Raw genomic sequence first — 27,413 nt, forward strand, 5'->3', positions numbered from 1 at the left:
CTGTTAGTCTAATATATATATATTGGATTACAAAACTTTAACACTAAACGCACTAAAAGGAGGAGGGCCTTAGCAGTTCCCTGTGCTAAATACCCTACTACATTAGACACTCTGACTAATGTCCTGCTCCACAGCTATAAGTGCTCCTTCACATGTCATTTCTACATGAAAACCAAACATCCATCGCAGAACAAACTTATCTTTGCTCACATATGGATTAAACCTGAAGCTTGTTGCTTGGTGGATTTCCTTCCTGGCTTGAAGTGTTGAAAATAAGCATCATTTCTGTGAGCTGACTCATCCAAAGCATTAGATAATATCGCTTCACAGTCTGCTGCATATTCACAACACAACAAAACGTCAGCAAGTCTGAGACTCAGCCAAACCCGGCGACTCTGAGCCAATAGTGTTATCAGAAAATCTTATGTCAGTGTTTTTGAAATGGGGAAGACACACAGTATTTAATGTGGCATAATCACCACCTTACATGTAAATATATGCTAACCATTAACTCCCTAGCAGGGAATAATGTTGGCATGCAGAGGCTTATCACTTCACTTCAATTCTTGTTTAAACAAGCCGAATTGCAAGCATTACTGTAGCAGAGTGCCCTCCTGCAGCCAGTGCAGAATACGCTTGTCTCAACATCACTACACCAACACAGTTACAGCGAATATAGAAACAACCGATATGCAATAAACAGTTAGGACTTCGACAATTTATTATTCATAAAAGAGTGGGTAACTTTCTAAATGCATTGCAAAATCCACTCTGACTAGTCAAATTTTTCTCACCCACAATGCAAATAATTTGGCAGAAGAGAAAGCTACCTACAGACAACATACCATTTGATTTCTTAGAGGTTCACATCAGTATTTGGATCTGTGTGCACTGACAGTTATCAGATTAAAAAGGCTTACCTGCTTTGTACGCTATTGTGTTGGTTTTGGCCACAGACTTCTTGTAACACAGGTAGACTGAGGATCCCCACTGAAAACAAGAGCAGAAAACAGGTCATACTGTTATCCTCTGGGTCATCTTAGGGCCAATCAGGATCAAAACGCATCAAAATCTCATCTGGGCTCGCATTCCACTTAATCCTTTTCAGAACTGCAATTCTTTCAAATAACTAACAACAAGCACTATTTAAGTGTTTTTATTGTGCAGCACAGTATCAGCCTAGGATCTGTTCTCTGTATGTGGATAGCCATAAAATCAAACTTGCTCCCATCATGTTTATTAAATGTAAACAAGATTAAATAATGGACCTAAACGGCAGAAGTGGCAGCCAACCGTGGCTGCAGCATTCCTGAGGGAGGACGCTGTTGTGATTAGTGCACTGATAATACTAAACATTTTCAGAGGAGACATACTGTATTGTCTCCACCAGCAATGTTTTGACCCTTTAGACTCTTTACGTTTGGAGAGTTACTGCTTTAGTCAGGAGAAGATATAGCAGATACACTAAGTATCGAATATGGCACCAATATTCAAAATAAATATATTTCTAAAGGTGCTACTGACATGAATTTCTCACCAGATGTTGGTAACGACCCATTTAATCTACACATGCAAAAAAAATCATAGTCATAGATCTCCATATATTAAGTCACATGTAATAACTAAAGAAATCTTTAGATTTATTTGCATAGATTTCTATTTATTTCCTAAAGCGAATGGTCTTACTTTGCTGAAACCTTCAAAACGACTTTTGCTTGCAACAGCTTTTGTCCAGATTAGAGGTGGGGAAGAGAAAGCCGAAGCAAAATCTGAATAAAGAACATCATAAACTGTTGACCCTTACATTTAGGAGATCTGGGTGTTCTGTTACTCTGTAGGGGGCATTTCGCTTGTATGGTCTAGTTAAATTGTGTGGCTTTAATTTATGGGCTATAAACAGTGCTATCTGAACTCCAGGGGGGCACACCAATAAAACCACTGCACCTATAATAACCTATATAAGATAAGTCGCTATGCCTTGAAAGAACTAAGTTCAATTTCAGCACATCTATGTTCTTCCACTTCCACGCAGTCTACAAAGTTAGATGGTTAAAAATCTAACTTCAGTGTGGTATGGTAGGACATGGTTAATGTCTCTGAATCAATAGAGTCCTCAATGGACACATCTCTGGCTTTGATTACATTAACAGCTTAGTAGGACACTAATGGCTTGCAACACAATACTTCCTGGTGCAAAAATAAAGCTAAAAGAAAATCCATTAGGCCCTCATTCTGTGCAATATTCAGACTCTCCAAAACCATCCAGGGGCTAGTTCTGTCCAGCAGGCTGGGTATTTCACACCTCTGCCTTAGAGGTTTGGAAATTAGTTCTGAGTGATCACATCACTGGTCTTTATCACAACACTTACGGGAGATTTTCCACTTGTGTGTCACTGTGTTAGATATTGTGCTCCATCACCATCATGAGAACACCAAAGACAGTAATATCTCACTCTGACTCGGTTTCCCAGACAAGTGTCATTTGGAACAATGCTGAGTGTAGAACTGTGTGTAAAATAAGTGGTAGAGCAGGTCATCTACTGATTGGAAGGTTGGTGGTTCGATTCCTGGCTTCCCCTAGTCTGCATGTCAAATATCCTTGGGCAATATACTAACCCCAAATTGCTCTCCGGATGCATCCATCGGAGTATGAGTGTGTGTGAATGTTAGTTAGAAAGCACCTACAAAAATCTGCTGGTGTGAATGGGTGAATGCACAAGTTGTGTAAAGCGCTTTGAGTGCTCAGAAGAGTAGAAAAGCGCTATATAAGAACCAGTCCATTTACATAACATCTGCCTGCCGATAAATCCGTCATGCTCTAAGTACTACGTACCATAAGTAAAGAATATCATCATTCATTGTTTTTCTTTAACTAAGGTCATTCTTGGGTAAATCCTAAAGGAATTAAATAAATAAAGTGCAATGAAAATTTTTTGTACTTTTGGGCATTTTGTATCAGTTATACTCCAATTAATTTAAAAGACCAAATATATTACATTTCTATACTTTTTAAATAAATATAAATATAAATATAAAATAAATAAATGTGAATATATAAGTCAAGCCAGACTCTTGTGAAACCATTAGCATGTGAAGAGAGGCAATGATGCATCATATACACAAACATGAAAAGTTGTCCCTGTGAGAAAAAGCTGGATTCCGACACACAGTAGACAAATAACTTAAGTAGAAGTATAAACACTTGTGTTAAAATACTATGGTAAAAGTTAAAGTACTGATTTGAAATTCTAGTAAATAATGTAATGAAAGTACAGCTCTAGTACTCAAAGTATAAGAGTAAAAAGTAGCTCTTTGAACGACATTTCTGCCAACGATTGTTATGTAAAATGGACTGAACTTCATGTCATATTAAAATAATAATATTTAAAAAAAATATTGGTAAATGTGAATGCAAACTGTATTTCCACTTAAACTCTAATTCTAATGAATGTGCTTAGCTTTAACATCTTTTATGCAGTACAAAAGCAGAGAAAATTGGAATTTAAAAAAAGCTCTGGGTGACTTTGCCTCCAGATCTAAACAGAATAAGGTGTACAGTGAGAGATGAGGGAAGCAGGTGGGAGAACCCTTAACCCTTAGTGGTGGAGTGTGTGGAAAAGAATCACTTAGAAGTAACTCACAATAATTTGAGCACAAGCAGATTTTATGTCCAGGTTGTGATCAGCTGCACTATGCTGCTAGGTCTTTGTGAATTTATCCAACTGAGTTCAACAAAATATAAGCAGATGTTACATGAGTTCATGTCACCCACCCTACATGGATACCTGCTAATACTTGTTGAGCTTTTAGTTAAAATGCATTTGAAAGTATCTGCCACTCAAAATTTTTTTACTTCTTTTGTGCTCACTCCTGTAGCATTAGCTGGATGGTAAAGTACAGTGACTACGACTTGCGGACATCTGCACCAAAAGTATGTTTCCAGATTTTTCCCTTCAACAAATGTTACATATAATAGTAACATATAGTATAGTACAACAAATGATGCATAAATTGGTTCATCTCTACCTGTGTGACAAGCACCATAATACACCAATAGGATTGTCTTCTAAGGTTTTTATTCCCTCCGTTTAGGCAAAAATTGATCTGGTGATTAGTGATGGGAAATAATACCCACACACACAAAATGTCTTGAACCTAAGGTAGGAAGGCTTTTTGAAAACTAAGGAGTAGTAAGAAGAGATATTTGTGTTTAAAAGTGAGGGAGTATAAGTACAAACACTGTCAAAAAAAACAAACAAACGCTCAAGTAGATACAGATACCTAAAAATTCTATGTAAGAATCTTATTGTGGTGGAGGTGTGGTCCCTGGCTCGGCTGCAGGGGAGGAGTGGTGCAGTGAGCTCAATGGGGCGGTGCTGGGGAGGCAGGTGAGAACACAGCTGGTGGCGTTTGGTCTGATGACAGTTTCTTCCCCTTTTTCGTGAGACGGGAGAGGAGCGGAGGGGAGCTTTGGAACAGCTGAGACCTGAGCGGACCAGACTGTGAACTGTCACAATAAGCAAACTCATAAATAAACGTGACATCTCGCTATACCGATCTGTGTGTGTGTGAAGTGCATTTTACACTTATTAAGGTACAGCACCAAACTTTTTGTACTTTATTACTTCCTACCTCTGCTTCTGACAACTAAAACTAAGGATGCTTCCAAAGTTTAATAAAAATATTTAACAGGACATCACATTCTGCTTCAGGCACTAAAAGTCTATAGATTAATGAACTAGGAAATTTCAGGACACATGCAGCCACAAACAGCACCTTGAAGGGGATTGCCTATTCTAAGAAATGCCAAATGTAGACCTCGCTGACACTGCAACGACTTTTACAGTAATTTAGTCTGTGTGTGTGTGTGTGTGTGTGTGTGTGTGTGTGTGTGTGTGTGTGTGTGTGTGTGAGAGAGAGAGAGAGAGAGACTGTGTGTGGTTGCATTGGTGGGTGAGAGAGAGAAGCAGAACAACATAAAAAGAATATGACAGGAAAGTGAACAGAGCACAAATACTGGGTGTGGAGAAACTGAAATGCAGAAGCAGACAACATCTAGCTCAAGGGGCTTCACTATATGAAAAAAAAAACTATATTAAGAAAACACACGCACACACAGCATTGAAAAAACCTTCATGAGGCATTTTGATGGTTCTCCATAATTAGATGTACTAGCCAATTGGAGCACCTTACATGAAGGCAGAGAATTCTCTTCAAAATACTGAAATACACATTTAACTAGAAAAAAAAACAATAAACAGATGAGATGGCTTTCACTCCACAACATGTGTCAGCACAATAAAGAAAAAAAAACAAAAAACACAGAAGTTTGACTTGAACAGAATGACTTAAAATCTTTTATCACATGACAGTATGAGAAGAAAAAAAAAGCTCAGAACCATCTTGTATTGCTGACAAGTTTCACACCAAAGCTTTCAGAGACTTAAAATGAGACAGCAGAATGAAGTTGAGGATTCAAGACTTATGACTAAATGTCTTAGCATTTCAGGTGACGGCCTGACAGCACGAGCAACCATCTGCTGAATTCAAAATGTCATAGAGTACCTTCAGAAAGGGAAAAAAATCCACATTCAGTTGTTAAGAACTGTTTGTTTGTTTTTGAAATTACAAGTTATTCTGTTTTGAAGAATATGACATTATTGGGTTTACCCAGTTGCTCTCGACCTGCACCTATCATCTACTTTTCCTGTTGTTAAAAATCCAACAACACTACCATCAACATTTGCATTGGCATATTTAGACTAAAATGGCTCATTCCCATTCAAATATTTGGTTTATACTTTTAACTTATGTTTGCTTCCAGTTTACACTTTCTGTATCTTACCCTCTTTATGCTGATGTCATTCGTTCTGTTAGGTCTTTCAAACTAATCTTCCTCCTCAATAGCTGAGGTCTGTGGTTTTGAGTGTGTGTTGCTATTTTTATTTGTGTGCAACTTGTACATAAAGTTCAAAATGTTTGTTACACTTTAGTATTTGTGTCTTTAGCACAAAAATGAAAGATGCTACATCTCAAGGAGATTTCCTTCATATATAAATAAATGGCCTGTAATGAGTGCGCTGGATAATCCTGTTGCTTTAACCAACTGGGTTCTTTACTCTAAAGAACTAAAGAAATCAGTGATGTTAGGGCTGGGCGATATGGCCTAAAATTCATATCGCGATATAATTTGAAGCATGTGCGGTAACGATATATATCGCAATATATTCTTTTCTTCTGTATAACGTATTTTCCACACTATAAGGCACACTTAAAATCCTTTAATTTTCTCAAAAATCGACAGTGTGCCTTATGTATGAATTCTGGTTGTGCTTACTGACCTCGAACAGATTTCTGCATGCAGAAATCTGTTAAAAAATGTTTTAGTACAACTTTGATAAGCTGCACTGCTTGATAGACTGTCAGAGCATTACGGCTGCCATAGTGAGGAGCTTCGCGGAGTAATCTGGGTCCAAAACTCCGTCCATTCAGGTCCCAAAGTCAAAGGCTAAGGGCTAAAAACGGTCTAAATTATTTCATCTTTAATTAAATCATCAGCGTTGCTGCTTTATCGGGTGTAACAATTAAGTTTTACATCCATGCATCCATGAAAACAGAATTTATTAAATTTAACAGGAAGTTAGCTCGCTAGTTTACACCTAAACATTTCATACCATGTTCTGACTGAGAGATTTTTGAAACTAATTCAAACGTACAGCTCTGCTACCACTTCCAACATAAATGAAGACAGAAAACTAAACAGCAGTGCCGTTTGTAGGGTTACTAAAGTTGGACTACCTGGTATATAATGTTGTGCTACGTGATTGCTAGCAACACAGCTATTTTAGCATAACATTAGCACAGTGAAGCCGGAGGATGAACACCAACTTTTTTTCCACTCGATAAAAGTTAACGTGAGGGATTCTGGTGGTCAGGGACAAATGCAATCGCATAGCAGGACGCTATACACGGGCCAAACTTCAGTCAGGAGAACAACTGAGATTATTCATCCACAATACGAGGTTAGTTATTAATATACTGCAACAACATGGGAATAGAGCAGCTGCGAGAGAATTCAACATTAATGAATCAATGTTACGGAAGTGGAGGAAGCGCAGTTTTTGGTTTTCCCCATATTTCAAAAGTGCTTCATCTCTTTGCTATGACTGTCGCCCGGCATAATTTGCAGATGATAATGGTTGTAGCCGCTGCGATGCTTTCGACCAAAACAGACGCAGCTTGATGACATCATCAACATGTGCTATCGCGATAGAGCGATATAGTCAAAATCTCTATCGTTGGCCAAATTTATATCATTTATATCGTATATCGTTTATATCACCCACCCCTGAGTGTTGTATTCCTCTATTCCTCACCAGTTTCTCCCTTACCATGCTGCTGTTGAGATTCTTCTCCACCTTGCAGAAAGTGTGTGGTGGGGTCTCCCCTTTGCTCGGGATGATGATGCAGACGTCTGTGACGGCCAAGGCGGCGTGCGGCTGGCTCTCGGGAGCCCGGCGGTAGGTGATGTAGATGCGTTGGGAGGAATTACCACTGATGTTGGCTGGGCGACCAGAAGGTGTGGTTTGGATAAGGTGGCAGCCCTGCTTCAGACGCTCCTTCCACTCATACAGCACACTACAGGAGGAAGCACAGCAATGTGGTCAACCACATAAACTGCCACATCGGGGTGTAGTTATTAGTGTGATTTCCATGCACAATTGATTGCTGGGCTACTCAGCTGGAGCAAGTCCTACGCTAGTGCAGAATTCAGTGGCTAGCACAATGAAATTGATTAGTCTGCTCTGTATTATCTTATCCAAAGCAGCATTTGATGGAATTCATGAAAAACAGACATTTATAAGCATTCAAAGTGGCAAATTCAAGCTCAGAACCACCTCCATTACTTTGGCCACAATAACGCATGTTGCAAAGGAGGAAAAAGTCTGGACACTATCTGGCTCCAATTTAATAATGGAATTCTTGCCAGCCACAGTCTTGTTGAGCAGACATCCTTTTCCAGTCCAAATAAGACATTAGTTTACTAACATCTATTTCTTTAAAAGAACAGACAAAAAAAAGGGCCACATATCACAGTTGTTTGTCCAACACTGTACAACTACACTGTATATGCAAGGAGGAAGATTATAAATCACATTAGAAAATGATTGACTGATTGACAATGACTGAAAATACTGATGACCACCAGTGCTACCCCACCTAGATCTTGAGTTGAAGACTCACTGTGATTCCAACCTCTCTAAGGTTTTTAGTAAATGTGCCTATGGTATCGATTTGACGGTCCTACTTCGCCTCGTTCAGAAGTTATCGCATTTACAAACTTGTAACAAACTCGTGTCCAGGCAGTCCACCCACCCCTGGTATTGTCTAATGATATACTAAAACAGATCAAAAACGACACTATAGATCTCATTGAGAAACAGCATACGGCCCAATTAATACAGACAATATAGAATTTGCAATAAACATTACCTGTGACTAAATGGTAAATGGCCTGTATTTGTATAGCGCTTTACACTACATTCAGTCATCCACCCATTCATTCACACACTGGTGATGGCAAGCTACATTGTAGCCACAGCTGTCCTGGGGCGCACTGACAGAGACAGAGGGGAAAAAGCATTACAGATTCTCAATCTCTTCCATCACTCACAGGAGATAATCAGTATGGAAGCATGTTAGTTTCTTTCTAACACATATTAATTACAGCTTCTGGTCAAAGACTGTCAGCTTGGCAGCAGTGTTGCTAGTTAGCTTTCACATCAGGCAACGGTAACACGCCAGCTCACTTAAACAGACATCACAAGATCCTAATGTAGCCAAGTGAGCTGAGGCTGCATTCAAACCCAAACTGACAACAGTCTCTGCTTGTGGTGAAGCTAAGCAAGAAAAAAACCCAAAAAACAGAAAAACAACAAAACATTCCAACTTTGCTGTAGATGACACTGTATTTAGAAGCAGCACAAATTTAGCACCAGTGTTTATTCCAATGCAACCTTCTCTATTTACTGATTCCTTCTTATGTGCGAACTCAGCTTTCAGCTGGAACACTTTGACTTAAATGCACATTTGGTAATGAAAAGATATCAAATCAGTATTCGGTTTTTCTGCTTTTAATTGAAAATCTTATTTTTTAAGCAGAATTTTAACTCCTATTCGCTTGTACTTATCAGCTGAATTTGCCTTTGACTGACTTTGAGAGTTGTGATAGTCTTCACACATGTATATACACACAGCTTACAGTATACTGACACATATATTGAGCCTGTACTGCACAAGAGGACCCTTGTACAAACCACTTAGCGGACAAGTACTGAGAGATACGCAACAGTGGCAGTAATTTTAAACACTCCTCTTGGTATTTCCATTATGCACTTATCCTCCATTACTGTTTCAAGTGAACTCAACAGGCATTTTGTGGCACTGTCTGAAAGCTGAAAAGAGAAGAGAATGTAAAGTAGTCGACCGAGAGATTTTTATAGTTTCTTTCTTTTTGGTTCCTGCGCTGATTGCTGTGGTAGCAAAGTGACCGACTTTGCTCTGCACGTCTTTCTGTGCTGTTCATATGTGTATATATTTGTATTGACATCAGTCAATACAAATATATGTAATACACTCTTAAAAAATGGCTCAATAAAATATGTATTTATAAAACAAATATTCCCAGGGTAGGGTTACCTGGGCCCTGTCCTGGAGCCAGACCTGTGGAGGGTGCCCAAGGGTGAGCGCCTGATGGTCGGACCTTATGCCATAGGGCAGAGTCTGGTGCAGCCTTAAGAAGGGGCGTGTAGGGACATTCTAACTGTATCATCAAATCTGCAGTTGTGTGTTCTGGACACTGAGGTAAAGAGAGAGGCTGAGTTGCCACCAGGTGGTGAGTTGGATCAGGTGGTGAGGCAGCATACTAGACAGACCTGCATGTCATAACATATAATTAGGATGCTGCGCTGGGACCGCCTGAGAGAGGCCCCAGCCCGCAAGATCTTCAACTCCCACCTCTGGCAGAGCTTTGACAGCATTCCAAGGGAGACTGGGCACATTGAGTCCAAATGGACCATGTTCAGTACCTCAGCAGTCGCAAGGTGATCAGTGCCTGTTGTGGTGATAAAACGCAAACCAGATTCTAGATACTGCAGGTGAAGGGAGCCATCAGACTGAGGGAGTCCTATCGAGCTTGGTTAGCCTGTGGGACTTCAGAGACAGCCTATAGATACCAACAGGCCAGGTGGAACACAGCTCAGGCAGTGGCTGAAGCAGAAAGGAGGGATGAGTTTGGAGAGACCATGGAAAAAGAGTTTTGGACTGCCTTGAAGAGCTTCTAGGAAAACCTTCAGGCGACGGTAGATGTTGTAAGGCTGTCTTGGTTGACACGTCCCTACAATGTTTCATGGAGAGCAGGGGCAGTACCTTTGGATTGGTAGACCAGGGCAGTGGTTCCCATCTTCAAGAAGGGGGACTGGTGGGTGTGCTCCAACTATAGGGAGATCACTGCAGCTGCAGTGAAGTGGATACTGTACCGGTCCATCATGGTGAAGAGAGAACTGAGCATAAAAACAAAGCTCTCGATTTGCCAGTCAATCTAAGTCCCTACCCTCTCCTACGGTCACAAGCTTTGGGTGGTGACTGAAAGAAGTAGATACAAGTGGTGGAAATGAGCTTTCCCCAAAGGGTGGCAGGCCTCTCTCTTAGACATAGGGTGGGGAGTTCGTCCATCCAAGAGGGGCTCAGAGTACAGCTGCTACTCCTCCCCGTCAAAAGGAGCCAGTGGAAGCTGTTCAGGCTTCTAACAAGGATGCCTCCTGGGTGAGGTGTTGTGGGCATGTCCCACTGGGAGGAGGACCCAGGACACACTGGAGAGATTATATCTCTCAGCTGGCCTGGGAGTGCTTTGGTATTCCCCTGGACAAGCTGGAGGAGGTGGTTGGGGAGAGGGAGGTCTGGGCTTCTCTGCTTAGGCAACTACCCCCATGACCCAGCCCTGGATAAGCAGAAGAAAATGGATGGGACGATGAAGCTCCGTATGTTCCCTTTTTAATCCTCATTATAGACCTTTTTCAGGGCACACATTTTGAGCACTGTTTACAATTACCGCTTCTTGTAGTCAATAATATTAACAATTACATTTATTTAGGAGAGAACGATCCAAGGTGTGGTATTATATGTGATGGTTACTGAAGAGAGATTGCATAATTAATGAATAATAGTTAACAGTTCTACCTGTGGCTTTCCTGCTGTCATGAGTCAAAATGTGTGCGTTGAAAAACTTAAATTGCCACACATACACAACACTTTTTCCATTTGCAGACAGTGCCAGCAAAAAATATAATGTTTGAGTAAAACTGCATGCAAATAGTGCCTACACCTGTTCACCCACATAAGCCCTCAGTAACCATTAGTGTTGCCAGTGTCTGGGAAGTGCAGACCCTTTGGGCTTTCAGCACACAAAAGCTGCTGATATTGTCTGAGCACATTCTTTGTCAGTGCCTGATAAGCACTGCACTGTGTAGTGTCAGAGGCCAGTGAGAGCCTCCTTAGCATCATCACCCCTAGTATGGGAGTGCTCAGCAAACAGTATTGAATTCACACAGCTGAAAAGATGCTGCTGAAGAGGACACCTCTAACGGTGCTTCGCTTCCACTTTTCTGTTGGTAAAATCACAATGGCTGAAAGCAACTACTGCGGAAAACTGCCACCAAGGAGGATTCCAGGGCAGAGCAGAGCATTTTCTGACGTGAGAGCACTTCAGCTTTTTGGGCCGCTTTTCACAGCTGGTAGAAAGCTGCCAGTCACAGGAAGAACAACCACAATGTTTCCTGATAACAGCAACTGATCTTAAATAGGGCTTCTCCAGAAAGTTTGTTAACTGTGAAATGAGGGGAATTTAGTTTTTGTTTCAGCGAGAGCCAGCTTCAACTCTGGGCCAGTTACCAGGTTAACAGACTCCATGAAGCTAAACTGCACACTGGCAGGTTTTTAATTTTTTGTTGTTGAACTAGGACTCCTCTCATGCTTAGCCTGGCTGCGTCAATGCATATCATCATTCATTCAGTCGATACCAAAGCAAATATGGCAATACATCAATTAGCAGTTTTAAGTTGTTGTTTTTTTCCTAGGATGACTTCCAGTTAAACATTAATCACTCTGTGCTCAAAGAACAAGGACAAAAATGTTTTTATAAGCTGTTTTTTATAAAGCTCTGTGACTGTAAAGACAATAAGGCAACTGTCAGGTTGTCAGCCAGTTCCTCTGCACTCAGATCAATATCAATTACAACATATGGTGGTGACTATATGAATATATCCAGGTGAGGATTATTGCGGTGTAGCTGAAACAACTTAAAGATTCTTAAACTGTACTAACAATGTAGTTTAAAGGGAGATTTTGAATTCAGGGTGCAGGCAGTCCGAATGTGTTCAAACAGCATTTAATGCTGAAATATTTACACACCTCATAAATAGAATCATTAAATGTTGCCATGCAAGATTTGTGAGTCCAAAAGGACATTTAAAAGTTAAAAGATGGTGTGAAAAACTAAATGTAGTAGGATTCCAGCTTTTTTTTTTAATCTAACTGGGTAAATGATAATTGATTGGAGCAAAGAAAATAGAATCATTTTAACTTATTTTATATTTCCCTGCTGATTTTTAAGATAAATGTCACTGCTTCACATTGACATGCATTCAGAACTGGAATGGATGAAAAATGGACTGTTTCTTTTATATCGCTTTTTTTTTAATCTAATCCAGGGATAATCTCTGCTCATCATTTATGCATAGCCACAGTACTGTAGGCCAATTCCCCTTTTTTCCACACAGAGAGTTAACATACATAGCCAACTTATCCCTGGTCATGATCAGACTCAGAGTTTCTCATAAAAGAGTGAATCAACTCGAGTTTAGAGTTGAAATCAAATTTGCTAAATTTGCTTCCTGGAATGGTTCCAACAAGTAAGATGAATAATAAACGAGATTGTGTACTGCATATGTAAACAACAGCACTGCATGTCTTGGGCAGGCTTGGAGTCAGCACATCATTACAGTCATTCATCCGAGGTGTTTAGAAAATTCTGTCAAGCTGGTGAATTTAATGAGTAAATCCTAAATCCTAGCAAAAGTGACTCAATTTACATTTTCATAAATTTATTCTAATGTTCACAAAGCACGTGCTGTTATTTCAAAAGAGAAGTGTAAACACTTTCCCATTTGTCTTTTTCACCTTCTTTCTGCGGCAGAATTCAACTCTCTTTTTTTTTAATGTACAGATATTTATGTCTCCCAGAGGATGAACTGGATCTCTTTATTTTACATGCATTTATATAATCTGTCCCACTTGGTTTTTGCAGCCTATTCCAGTTTTCCTGACAAGGTGACACTTTTCCATGCTTCAGTGGTAATATGAATTGCTTCCAGACTGGATCCTCCCATCCCTAGCTTTATCATCATCATCATCATCATCATCATCATAAATTCCTTTCTGATTTTGCATTTTGATGGCAAAGTAAAATTGACATCTGAGCATTTACAAAAGCATTTGCAGGCAGGTTAATTCTTGGCCTACACAAGAAGAGAAATACTTTAATGAACACCTCCACTGAAAAGCTTTAGTCTCAGACTAGCCCAAATCCACGTTTGGGACACCAAGCTTTAACCTGCTTTGCATCAGCATGTAAATGTAGTCCCTGACAATGTTAGCAAGCTCACTTAAACAGCCAAATGCAGACTCAAAGTGGTGTTAGCCCAGCTATAGAAAAGGTTTTGGAAATAAAGACAATGTTGTGCTTTGCCTTGTTTAATTACAAACAAGGCAACCTCCTTTGGTTACTTACCCCAAGTCGGTTAGTGGTGGCTTGTCACGACCTCGCCTGTAGCACAATAAGATCTGCGGCGCCATGAGGGCGCCGTTGTTAAGATCAGCCGATTGGCCTGTCGGTGTTGTTTCTATGCATGTGAACCCTGGCGGCACCTCCTCCCCCACTGAGCGGATCACCACTGCCACATCTGTGATGGGTGCCTTAGGCTTGGCCGTCTTGTGGCAGACATCATCAAAGTGGATCTCCTGGTCCAACGGCTTGGACGGGTCCGTCAGACCAGCCACCACAAAGTAGTCGGCTACACGAGGGCCTTTGTCCTCCATCATTTCCCATCCCCGCCAACTACCTTCAGAGGGAAAAAGAAAGAGAGGGGTAGAGACACAGAGAAAGAGAGAGAGAGAGAGAGAGAGAGAGAGAGACAGACCAGGAGATTAATTTTCGTTGTGGTTGCAGGTACAGACGGTTCTTGTATCCTTGCTCTGGCTTTAAAATGAAAAAAAAAATCTGACAGCCATAAATCTTTCTAAAGGGAGGCCAGTAGAAGGGCAAATGGAAAGAGAGGGCAAAAATGTGGGGAAGAGAGGCTATATAATGAAGCAGCCATTTAGAGCTTGGGTAGTTAGCTGACAGTCTTTGGCCAGGTCACGTAATCAGCGGAAGGTTCAGCGTCCCAGCTCAAGGACACACGTGGATGTGATGAGGGCATAACATTTTTGGTCTTGAGGTTTTTCAACCTTACTCTAATTCTAAAGAGTGAAACTCTGGCTAGCTACACAGACCTGAGTGTGCATTTTGAACAGGGAGCAGTGAGGTGTTTCTTCACACATTCCACCTTAATTAAAGACTGCCCCCACGTATAAACCTGAGCTTACAAGCTTTGTGATATTACAGAGCCTATTAAGCCTGTGTGATAAAAGCCAAACAGTAGTTTTCTTAATCTAGCCCAGAAGGGCATGCTCAGACTCAATAAGATCATCTACATTTACTGAAGCAGCACAGTCTCAAAGGGACAATGATATGGTTATATAAACTAAAGAAATGCCTTTTGTTAGAGATAAAGAAAACATCCTCTGCAACTGACAAATTACAGAGTTGCACATGTTTACCAGCATACAAACCTCAACCTCTGTCATGAGCTGTCATGAGGTTAACTGAACTTCAGGTATGAAGTTATGACCTGCAGTCTATCTGGGTCAGATATAAACCAAGTTTAGGTGTAGTTTATTTTCGTTGTGCTGAGTTTTTACAGTCAGTTACAATAACTCGTACTGCGTAGTAGGGCTGCTCAATTAATCGAATTTTAATCTCGATTACGATCTGGGCTTTCAGCGATCTTTAAAAATGACTGAGCCGATTATTAGCCCCTCCCTCGTGCTTTACTCTCGCGCTGCTCCGTGTGGCAAATCGAGCGCACCTCTCTGCATTTCGAACACGTGTCACAACAATTAAGAGCAGCGGTCCCCAACCTTTTTTGCGCCACGGACCGGTTTATGCCCGACAATATTTTCACGGACTGGCCTTTAAGGTGTCGCGGATAAATACAACAAAATGAAACTAGTACCGGTACCGAAAAAAAGAAAATTTATTCATAACACACGTGAAAAGACCAAGGAAAACCGAGTAAACGATAAAAACGATAACAAAATAACGCTGAAAACCGATAAAAACCCTGAAAACCATACATTTCACACCTGAGCCTCAACTCTCGTGGCCTGGTACCAAACGACTCACGGACCGGTACCGGTCCGAGGCCTGGGGGTTGGGGACCGCTGATTAAGAGGACCCGACGGAAGCTCGGAAAGCTTAGCAGAAGTCATTTGGAGAGGAGAGTGACTGCCGTTGGTTGAAAAGAGAGGTAAAAAAAACTTCAGTGGTGTGGAAACATTATGGGTTCGCGGAGTCAGACGTGGATCAAGTAGACATAGTGTGTAAACTTTACTACAGTGTCGTAGCTGCACCACAGAGCAACACTGCAATATAAAAAATAAATGAAAAATGTAAACATCTATGTTTAGTGAACTTTGCAAACATTTGCACTGTTATCAGTATTTGCACACTATTTTATATTATTTTTTGACAATCTTTAAAGTCATTATTCAATACATTGTTATTGTTAATAAATATCGTCAAATAATCGAGATCTCAATTTCAGTGAAAATAATCGTGATTATCATTTTTGCCATAATCGAGCAGCCCTACTGCGTACTAGCTAGCATGATGGAGTTTCTATACAGCATGAATGCTGGACACTCAGAGACCTGTGTCTCTGAGTGGGAGACCAGAGATCACATTAACATGTGTATCGCTGTATTAACAAACATGCCATATTGGCCCAGTTCATTTTTCTTATCATTGTTGTGAGGAGACCATAAATAGCATTTGTATTTTTTGTTGTACAGTTCATTTGCTGTTATGGAGTTCTTGTTATGGATAAAAAAGTGTATTTTTTTGTTTCAAAATAGCTGAAAATTATTCGCTGATAGCTGCCAACATCTGCAAAAAAATACAATTCTATAAAGCTGTTCTATGTAGTGCATAACTGTTAATATAGAGTGTTATTAAATTTATTGCAAATGCAGTCATATGGCACACTGACCTCTGAGAAAATTTTAGATGACGTTTATTCAGCTGTGTAAAAACTATCACTTTAATCTCAGCCAAACCGCTTTACTCAGGAACAAATAAAATACTGAAAAAAGCCAAATAATAACATTTCTAAGTTATCTAAGTGACTTATATATCATGTTTAACCTGAGTAGCGAAAGACGGCGGTGGGTTTGAAAACCATTTGCCGGGAGTCCAGTGTTCTCACCGGCTCTAGTGAGCCTTGAACCCCGGCTAGCTGTCGAGCTGGCGGGTAACAGACGTTTTGAAAATATGTGGTGTCTTGATAAACTGAGCAGATATTTGAAGTTTACACAGCTACATTCTCGCCTGAAAATATGTTAAATGTTTATTTTGTTACCCAGAAAGAATAATAAGAGTAATATTAAAACTAACTAGCAGCCACCATTGTTGAAAACTGAGCAGGGCCGTGCTATGAATTCTGGGATAGGTTGGGCCACGAAGTATACACCCGACCCATTCAAATCTGGGGAAATGAAGGGCGCATTTGTGGGCCGCATTTGTCGAATTTGGACAGTCTTTGTCGTGTCGCTGTAACGTAATCGGCCTACAAAAATGCGGGCACAGGAGGATGTGGTTCCTGAATTTGGACACAGATATGATACCGTCTCACTCCCCGATCCGTACCGGAAACCTGATCGGTACCACGCATGCGCAAATCTTACGTCACTTCCTCTCGTTGCCAACATTGCGACAGTTAATGTATTTGAGTGACACGGTTAGCGCCCAGTTAGCTCATAGCATTTCTCAACAGCTCTGCCTCCTTTTCAACTGCCCGGGACACTTAATGGATAATCTGTATACAAACAAATTCATGCTTTTCTCCTCAACAGATTGAACAACAGCGCCGTAAAATAAGAAGAATGGCACCTAATTACAGAGTTAATAATACTGACTTAGTAATATGTCACGTTAAGATTCATCAGCCAGATTAAGTGTTTCCTGACAATTGACAGTGATAGCAGACATCATCATCACTATTCCAACGATTCTCTCCACACAGACAAGCATAAACACACTCGACTATCACTAAATCAAATTTACATGCATTTGTAATGACGCTAGTTCATTTTACAATAGGGCTCATTCGCTCAGTCAGCAGGTGGCGTTATCCTCGTACACTGGGGAGTAAACTGCCATTAAACGAAACAGAAGAAGAAGAATAAATCTGCACATCAGCGGTACGGACCGGGTAGACCCGATTTGTACGGTCCAACTTTCCACGTGCGCAGTAAGGATCGGGGAGTCCTGATGCATAACTATCGTTTTATTTTTCGTTTTTGTTTACATTATATTGAAATGTTTCATTACTGCAAACAATTTAAGCGATACTTAATATCCTTAACATCTTGACAGATACTCTAACCCGTAACTATCATAAATTGCTTGGGCCGGAAGTAGACACCTTTCGCACATGCGTGGTACCGATCGGGTTTCCGGTACGGATCGGGTAGTGACACAGCTTCTTCTTCTTCGGGGTTTAACGGCAGCTGGCATCCTTGTACATGCAGTGCTGCCATCTTCTGTTTCAGTCCGTTATTACACTCTTAAATCCTACTACTTATTCCTTATTCGACGATTTTGATAGTGGAAGTAATGGTGACTAGTCGACTAATCGTGGCAGCCCTAGTTCTATGTTACTGTGATCCAGCACTACAGGGAGTGCAGAATTATTAGGCAAATGAGTATTTTGTCCACATCATCCTCTTCATGCATGTTGTCTTACTCCAAGCTGTATAGGCTCGAAAGCCTACTACCAATTAGGTGATGTGCATCTCTGTAATGAGAAGGGGTGTGGTCTAATGACATCAACACCCTATATCAGGTGAGCATAATTATTAGGCAACTTCCATTCCTTTGGCAAAATGGGTCAAAAGAAGGACTTGACAGGCTCAGAAAAGTCAAAAATAGTGAGATATCTTGCAGAGGGATGCAGCAGTCTCAAAATTGCAAAGCTTCTGAAGCGTGATCATCGAACAATCAAGTGTTTCATTCAAAATAGTCAACAGGGTCGCAAGAAGCGTGTGGAGAAACAAAGGCGCAAAATAACTGCCCATGAACTGAGAAAAGTCAAGCGTGCAGCTGCCAAGATGCCACTTGCCACCAGTTTGGCCATATTTCAGAGCTGCAACATCACTGGAGTGCCCAAAAGCACAAGGTGTGCAATACTCAGAGACATGGCCAAGGTAAGAAAGGCTGAAAGACGACCACCACTGAACAAGACACACAAGCTGAAACGTCAAGACTGGGCCAAGAAATAGCTCAAGACTGGTTTTTCTAAGGTTTTATGGACTGATGAAATGAGAGTGAGTCTTGATGGGCCAGATGGATGGGCCCGTGGCTGGATTGGTAAAGGGCAGAGAGCTCCAGTCCGACTCAGACGCCAGCAAGGTGGAGGTGGAGTACTGGTTTGGGCTGGTATCATCAAAGATGAACTTGTGGGGCCTTTTCGGGTTGAGGATGGAGTCAAGCTCAACTCCCAGTCCTACTGCCAGTTTCTGGAAGACACCTTCTTCAAGCAGTGGTACAGGAAGAAGTCTGCATCCTTCAAGAAAAACATGATTTTCATGCAGGACAATGCTCCATCACACGCGTCCAAGTACTCCACAGCGTGGCTGGCAAGAAAGGGTATAAAAGAAGAAAAACTAATGACATGGCCTCCTTGTTCACCTGATCTGAACCCCATTGAGAGCCTGTGGTCCATCATCAAATGTGAGATTTACAAGGAGGGAAAACAGTACACCTCTCTGAACAGTGTCTGGGAGGCTGTGGTTGCTGCTGCACGCAATGTTGATGGTGAACAGATCAAAACACGGACAGAATCCATGGATGGCAGGCTTTTGAGTGTCCTTGCAAAGAAAGGTGGCTATATTGGTCGCTGATTTGTTTTTGTTTTGTTTTTGAATGTCAGAAATGTATATTTGTGAATGTGGAGATGTTATATTGGTGTCACTGGTAAAAATAAATAATTGAAATGGGTATATATTTGATTTTTGTTAAGTTGCCTAATAATTATGCACAGTAATAGTCACCTGCACACACAGATATCCCCCTAAAATAGCTAAAACTAAAAACAAACTAAAAACTACTTCCAAAAACATTCAGCTTTGATATTAATGAGTTTTTTGGGTTCATTGAGAACATGGTTGTTGTTCAATAATAAAATTATTCCTCAAAAATACAACTTGCCTAATAATTCTGCACTCCCTGTACAGTGGTTACTGATTTTCTGCTATTTCAAGACTGTTGTGCCCATTTTCAAGAAAAAAACAACAACACATAAACAGAAAAAAAGAAGAAGAAGAAACCTAGTGGAATCAGTGACACAGAGTGAAGTGTATTTGCATTTGGCCAAAGACCAAAACACTTAATAGTGTGAGGTGAGACTGTGGCACATCTAAAGGGAGCAGATGCTGAATCTTTGCTTAAAATGGATCATTTAACATGCACTGCTACATTGTTTTAGAAGCTAAGGTGGGTCCAGGTTTGAATCTGACCCACGGCCCTTTCCCTTCTTTCTCTCTCCCTCCGCTTTCCTGTCACTTTTCACTGCAACTAGCAAATAACGCCGGAATTTTTTTTAAATCCAACTGTATTAAGATGTCAAATTTGCCAGCTTCTTTATTCCCTTTTTAACTTTTAACTACTTTATAGTTAAAAGGTGCTTTTATATATGTAAAAATGCTAACAGGAACAGCTGCCTAGTAAGATCCATTATCTAACTTAATGGTTGCAGCTATTGTCAAAAGAAAAATAATCCTGGTGCTTAGAAACACAGTGTTTTAACTCACACCCAGGGAACTGCTGTTGTTAATATACTAGTGAGAATTATAACAATTACATTAGACAGATTTTTTCGGTAGCCTTGGACTGTGGCTATGTAGTCTCAGCCTGCCTCGCTAGCACAAGCCCATCTCTGCAGGTCAATGTGAAACAATGCCTTTACCAGCAGTTCCCTGGTAAGTTGTGAAAAGCCACAAAAACAAACTTGGTTCAAGACAGCTGTAATCAGGAGGTGAGAGAACTGTGAGCAGATACAGTTTTTTGTAAGGTTTTCATATAAGACCTATTTTTGCACAGTTGGCCAACATTTCTGTAAAAGAAAAAAGATTCCCTTAGCTGGCAACACAATCAGGGACTATTTCTCACCCGGTTGCATCTCATTGCAACCAGATTGTGTAATCCAAGAGTTTTGCTCAATTTAATAATAATAATTCAACTGGACAAGGCCTGTGATTCCAACCATATGCAGTAAGAGGGTGTTGGAAGGGAGGTTTAATTAGCAGGGTGTGTCAGCTTGTATAAATGCATTGGCTCAGGGGAAAAGGTGAAAAAGCTGCCAGCTCTAGTCTATGTGATGCTACGTGAGCAAGACTCCAGCTACCACTAAAACTACATAAAGCAGTGCGAGGGACTTTTCTTATTCACCTCATCATGCAAGAACAGTGTAAGTTGAGAAGAGATTAAAGTGATAAAATCTTTCCCTATTCTGGCCTCACTGACTCCTCTTACATCTGCGCAAAACATTTCTTTGTGACGCATGACACTGTACTGACAGAAAAGAACCACAGACATAAAAAAACAACTAAATCTTTTTTTTTCTTTTAATATTAAATGATTTGGAGTAAAGTTTGGAGAGTGGAAGCAGATGGAGCAGGACTTTTTAACCTAATGAGTAGTTCTAACTTAGGTTTAGCTGTTATGGGCACAACATTTGGTAGAGAAAGCTGGATGTTTATTGGCATCATGTAATGATCTTTGTAGGGGCAATGAGCAAAGTTTATATGCAAACAAAGGCCGATGTGAGATTTTTTTTTTTGGTCGTCCCTTCCAGCTATTGACAGATGGCGAGAAAATGCTGTGTTCACTGTGTTCTAGTTCTTACACTCGAATTACAAAATGCATCATACCTCCTTGTTTTCTCACTGTGGGAAACAAATGAGAAGGCTGCCACAGCGTGCAGCGCTGATGTTCTGTGCCAAGAGATGTCTGGCCAAAAGCAGAAGGTGGTCCTTCCATTACTTAGACAGCGTCGAGACTGTTCTGTTATATTTACCTTGAGGCGGTGGCGATCAACGGGAACAGAACAGGTTAAACAAAGAGTGACCAAAGCCGCTCCGAGGGCCACACATCTGCACTGCATCCTGAGTCCAAGACCACAGTCTGCATTTCAACTTCCTGCCCAACACACAGAGCGGGCTCATAAATGTTCCTGGGACACTCACATTACAACACATTGGTGAAACACTCAGAGGACAGGATGTAGAGCATGTGCTCACTTCTCTTTCAGAAACATTTACTTGGGAGTTGATGACAGTAGAACGAAACCACTGCAACAGTGAACCTTTGAGTAAATGGTTTAAATTGTTACTGCACAGCCTCACATAGAGCTAAGCACCGACTTTATTTTTTCAACCCTGCAGTTTGCTGCTTGGAAATGAAATCTGCAGTGGGACACAAACACACATTTCTTTTGTACTTTCATACCTTACAACTCTCTCTGCCTTTAAAAGTGCACATGTGTCTATGTGTGGAAAGGTTAACGGGGTGCCAGACAGGATGAAGAAGAAATGCGGCAAATATGAAGTTATGTGCATAAGCGTACAGCCACAAACTGTGGCACATGCCACTGTGTGCCCTCTCACAGTAACACCATCACCACACAGCACCTACACTATTTACCAAATCTGGGTCCCGACAACTTTGACATACAAGTTTAAGGGCTGCCATTTTGCCACAAAATGATAAGGATGGGACTTCCAGGTGGTGATCCAAACACAACAAGTGCAGTGAGAATGGTGAACTACTTCCTGAGGATTGTGTATGGTTAAACCTATGCAGTCTAAAGCATCTAGAACAGTCAGTAAGATTAGAAAAATGCTATGTAACTGCAAATATATGTCGCATTTCACAGGCAAAATAAAAGGCAGAAGCTAAAATGCTCAATATACACGATTTTCTTTACTGTGGAGCAACAGTACAAACCAGTGCACCGTGTATAAAAGAGGGTGGAATAGCACAGAGTGTCAACCAGTCCAACCACTATCCTGTTTCTTGCCTCTCACCGCTGTTTTATTGACCCAGGAGGATTTTGCATGAGACTCAACTGACATAAACCAGACTTGGGTATTGTTTCATGGATCACTCACTAAGTACAGTTAACTCCACACTTATTACAAAAGTGTAACAGAAAAAAGATGCTGACCTAATTTATTTCAGTTACATGAGTGCAAAGTAGAGAGCTCTGCAGTGTCACCTCCCTGTTTGAATGACACATGACGGGCCAAAGAATGACACTCATCCTTGCCATGCTGTCAGTCTGCTAAAAATATAAGCCAAAGCAGTAGTATCATGGCACATCAAGGCAAACGTTATATAAGGATTACATTTATATACAGTGCATATGTAGGACTATTGCGGACGCCCACTGAAATGAGCCTCAATTGTTTTCCTTGCCTGCCCTATATTTTAAGAATAGAAGAAGTCGACACTGCTGACTGAGTAGCAGTGGAAACACAGGTAATAGAAGAAAGAAGCATTTGTTTATTTATAAGTTCCTGTTTTCATGAAGCCATCAGTGAAATGTGGCTGTGAGGATCTATGGAGTATGAAACGCGGTGCTGCCAAGATGTGAAGCCCAGAAACTTAGGCTACGTTCACACTGCAGGCGAAAGTTCATCAAATCCGACTTTTTTGACCCTACGCGACCCATATCCGATCATGGTATAACAGTGTGAACGGCACAAATCCGATATTTTCAAATCCGATCTGGGTCACTTTTTATGTGGTACTGAATCGATACACATCTGATGTTTTAGAAAGCGACTGCTGTTTGAATGGTCATGTTGCATTAAATCCATCTTTTACGTCACTGACACAAGACAGACGCCAATTATCAGCGCCGGAGAAGCACCCAAAAAGACATCGCAAATGCTTCCTGGCCATCCCGTGTAGATGTTAGTGAAACTGTTGGGAAGACAACGGTGGAGAAATGTGAACATTTTATTTGTACTGTATAATCTGCAGATTCTGACAGACATTTCCAACTATAATTTGAAGCACCGCTCCTCTCTAAAACAGCAATAAGGATAATTATTAGGCCATTTGTAAATAACAAAATAACTTTATAACTTAAAGCAAAATTGGGAAACGTAAAGTCCGAAACAAGTCTTTATACTAAGGGCCATCAGTCAAACAATACTGTTTGGTCTGGGTCTAAACAGAGCGCGTTGTGTTTGACGTCTTCTTTTGCGCATGCGAGCCGCTTTGAGGATCACTGGACTTCCCCACGGGAGATGCATCCAAAAGATGCAGAGCTGTGACTCACATGGCGGCTGGCGCGTATGAATGAAAAACTGCATCACTATTTAAGTGGCCTAATCCAAATATCTTAATTCGCTGGCCGCCCTACTTCGCCCCTGGCAAGACTGACATGGAAGGAAAGCTTGAGGTAAACGCCCAGTGAGAGAGAAGTCCAAGCAATTCCTCCTATCATAAAAAGCAGAGATTGTTTAGGCCACAAATCTCTTTAAAGGTCACTGGAGCCCCTCACTGCACTAGAAAATGTATTTATGTTATTTCTGAATTATACATGACATTGGTTCATTTATCACAAATGTCTCGATTTCTCCCAAGACTTTGCAAGCTATTTGTCTTTGTGAGTACTGCCATGGTTAACTTGCTTTAAAGGTACTTTGTGCTGTGAGTCAGCTTAAGGAAGATTATCTGGGTTTTGTGGTTCTATCCGATTCTTGACAGTAATCAAGAATCAGAGAAAAGCACCACAGGCTGAGAACATTCAAACTTGGCCACATGACCGGCGTGGAGCCAGAGACATAGACAAAGCTTCCCAGCCCAAACTCGCTGACTCGTAATCACAATAGGAGTTCTGGGAGGAGTTCGATAAGCTGTCCAGGCCCAACAGGCCTTGCACAAGGATTTAGTTTAAGGCAACGTGACAGGGGAACGATTTCCAGCTGTCCAGACTTAGCAATGAAACTGGCGAAAAGGGCCTCTGTCAATTGAGGCTCCATTGGGCCAGCCTCTGCACACCAGCTCCAGCTGTATAGACATCTAGCATAGACAGCCACAGCAGGGCAGACACGTGGAGGAGGTGAAAAGGAATGCGCTTGAGAACATAAACACAAGCCAGTAGGAAGTCAAGCATCTGCTTCTAGTTAAGTCCAGAGGGGTGGGCGTTTGGCTATTCTGCATCCAGGTCGTGTAACATAGCGGAGGAAAGATAACCTCTGTGAGAAATAGCATTTTCCACGTCCACTGTAATCTCTACACCTTACTTATTGCCTAACCTTGTCGACCAGCCTCGGAGAAACTCAACATGAGCGGTTTCATGTTTCTGTAAACACCTGAAACCCCTGAGTATGATGCTGACATTTCTTCATTTTACAAGTGCTCCAACTCCAAGAACAATCAAAAGAATACAAATCACCAAAACTAATATCAAACCATATACTCACCGATAAATGAATAACTTTATCATTTTAAGTTTGTCCAGAATGTATATACTACCTTCCACACTGGCAGATAAGCACGTTCTTCCTGGAATCACTGTCACTGTAATTACCAAACAGCTAGCACTGAACATGCACTTAAACTGCAATTAGACTAAGTGAATGGGTGTATGTGTGTGTACAGAGAGGAGACATTATGCATAAGAGATAGCTGCTATCCATTAACCCTTCTTCAACACAGTGTATTGTTAATTAGGCAGGTGACAATTTGTCAGATTGGTGTATTTTTGTGTGTTTGCATGTTTAAGCAGCAAATAGGTTTTTGTTTTCACAAGCTCAAACAAATTTTCCCTCAGAGATTAATAAAATCGGCAATATACAAAGAAGCATCATTTAGTTAAACATGTAGACATTCACCTTGTTTTAATTCCAAGTTGACATACACATAGAAAAAAAGGTGGACAAAATTACAAAAGCCAGGAGGGCTATTCAGACCTATTTTAGCGAGTACGTGCTAAAAAGAGTGAGACAAATGGAGGATTCTAAACTCTTATTTTGAGCCAGGAACACATTACACTGGACACAAATGGAGGTTAAAACATTACGATTCACTAAGATGGAGGATTGGGCTCTGACAGTTAACATAAAGAGCAGATACTGTATTGCAGCAAAATAAAGATTTCTACAGGAGTTATATATACGCTGAATTTTCAAACACCATTTTATACCTTTTTAATACATTACTGAATACATTTAATAACACTTCACAGTCCAACCAGCCAAAGGATGAACTCATGATGGAAAAGTCAGAGGATGCATCACAGCCTGGGGTTATTCTTTTCTTGCATTATCCAGTGGTATATGAAGCAATTACAATGATAACAGTTTTTTATGGTCACCTGAACCTGGAACACTAAAACTGACACTTGGTCACAGTCACTGAGTTTCATGGCATGCTAACAATAACTGTTAAACATCAACTGGTGACTGAGTGAAACCAAAAAGGATTCAACTGCCCCCTGAGGCACAGTTCAAAAGCCCCATTCACATATGACCTGGCTTGTTCTACATCAGAGCTGATAGCTGGCTCACATCGTGCGCATTCCAATAAACGTTTGCACAGGTAAACTTGTTATTTGTTTTGTTTTATTTTGTTAACATCATTTGCGAATCAGCAGTATCCTTGGCTCCTATTTGCTCAGCCACTACGCTTAAAGCTGAGTGCAGTTTAACTCTATGCTTGTGACTTTTGCATAGCTAATACATGGGTTATCTCGTATGTCACTGCTACAAGTTGCTGAATTTCAGTGACATTCCCCAGTATCTGCTCTCTGTGTTGCTGCTAATCTCTTCCAGTGTGTATGCAACTAATACTTACTCAAGACGAGACGTAATTCTTTTTAACACTTTTCAAATCCTGCAGATAGACTGATGATCCATGATCCACAAAGATCACCTTACAGCTATAAACGGTGTGGTGTGATTCCAACCAGCCCCACAGGTTGTCATGAATACTGCATTACTGTAATTATTGTTAGAGTAGGTTATTGTATAAGTACGTTTAGTTATATGGTTAAATACGATGTGTGACTTACAATGCCAATTTTGAAATCAAAAGTTTTAAGCTGGAAGCCTCAGAAGCTGTTTGAATAAAGGAATCTTAATTTGACACAATAAATTTTGTTTTGCCTGTAGGATATTAGATGAATGAATTATTGTAGAATCATTTACAGATTTTTTTTGCTGTAATTGACTTGGTTTATGTTTGTACTGAGGCTGTGCTATGAAAGTTCTATTTTCTTTGCAAGATCATTATCAAGAGCATCTCAAAGGTCAGTTGATATTATACTACTGTACAGTTATAGCTTCATTAGGCATCTGAATCCACAGAAACTTCCACCGTAAATCTTCATTTACTTTCACTTTAATGCTTATATCCTCCAACATTATCAGCACAGGAAGAACAGAAATGGGACTTCCTGTGCCTGCTATTAAAAAGACAACAGAATAAAAACCATATCAGCTTCTGAAGCACACAACAAGTATACCGTCAAACAAGCATCAAGGTTAAAGAATGTAAAAATGTGCTGCTTTGTTCAATAAAGAGAGGCCTCCAGAATAACGTCTAGATAGCAACTTAAATCTTCCATATTAGGCACTCGACAAAGCAGGAGAAGCGTGTTGAAGCAACATTTTATTCACAAATACTTTACATGTGTCCATAAAGTAGCCAGTCATAATGCACAGCGACAGACCGTGGCGCAGATTGTGGACTTTATTGTGGCAAGGTTAACAATCTAGGTCCTGCTGTGACTAACCTATACCAAGAATGAATATGCTAATGGCACTGTAAGGTGCCTCAGCATAAACGCATTGGAGAGCATAGCAAGTACCTGGAAAAACTTTGTGCAAAGTCTTGACCTAAATTTCAAAGGATGTTTTTAAAATGCAGCTAAAGTTTAAGGCAACCTCTCACTCCTTCTGAG

At 40.7% G+C, this 27,413-nt stretch overlaps 1 protein-coding gene across 7 annotated transcripts in view; it reads right to left on the minus strand.

Annotated features, from left to right (window-relative positions):
• The window catches only part of LOC113012359 (C-myc promoter-binding protein-like), an 86,055-nt gene that overhangs the window by 51,534 nt on the left and 7,108 nt on the right, over positions 1-27,413 (minus strand). For 6 of the 7 annotated variants that reach the window (XM_026153266.2, XM_026153187.2, XM_080302676.1 and 3 more), the window contains exons 2-4: positions 13,847-14,177; positions 7,392-7,638; positions 921-990 (exon numbers count right to left, since the gene is read on the minus strand). In XM_026153266.2, coding sequence (XP_026009051.1) covers positions 921-990; positions 7,392-7,638; positions 13,847-14,157 — 628 coding nt within the window. In that variant the 5' untranslated portion in view covers positions 14,158-14,177. Of the gene's footprint in view, positions 1-920; positions 991-7,391; positions 7,639-13,846; positions 14,178-21,512; positions 21,635-27,413 lie in introns of all 7 variants that reach the window. The other variant, XM_080302581.1, reaches the window with a different exon arrangement.

The sequence above is a fragment of the Astatotilapia calliptera genome, chromosome 1 (assembly GCF_964374335.1).
Source record: "Astatotilapia calliptera chromosome 1, fAstCal68.1, whole genome shotgun sequence".
NCBI lineage: Eukaryota > Metazoa > Chordata > Actinopteri > Cichliformes > Cichlidae > Astatotilapia > Astatotilapia calliptera.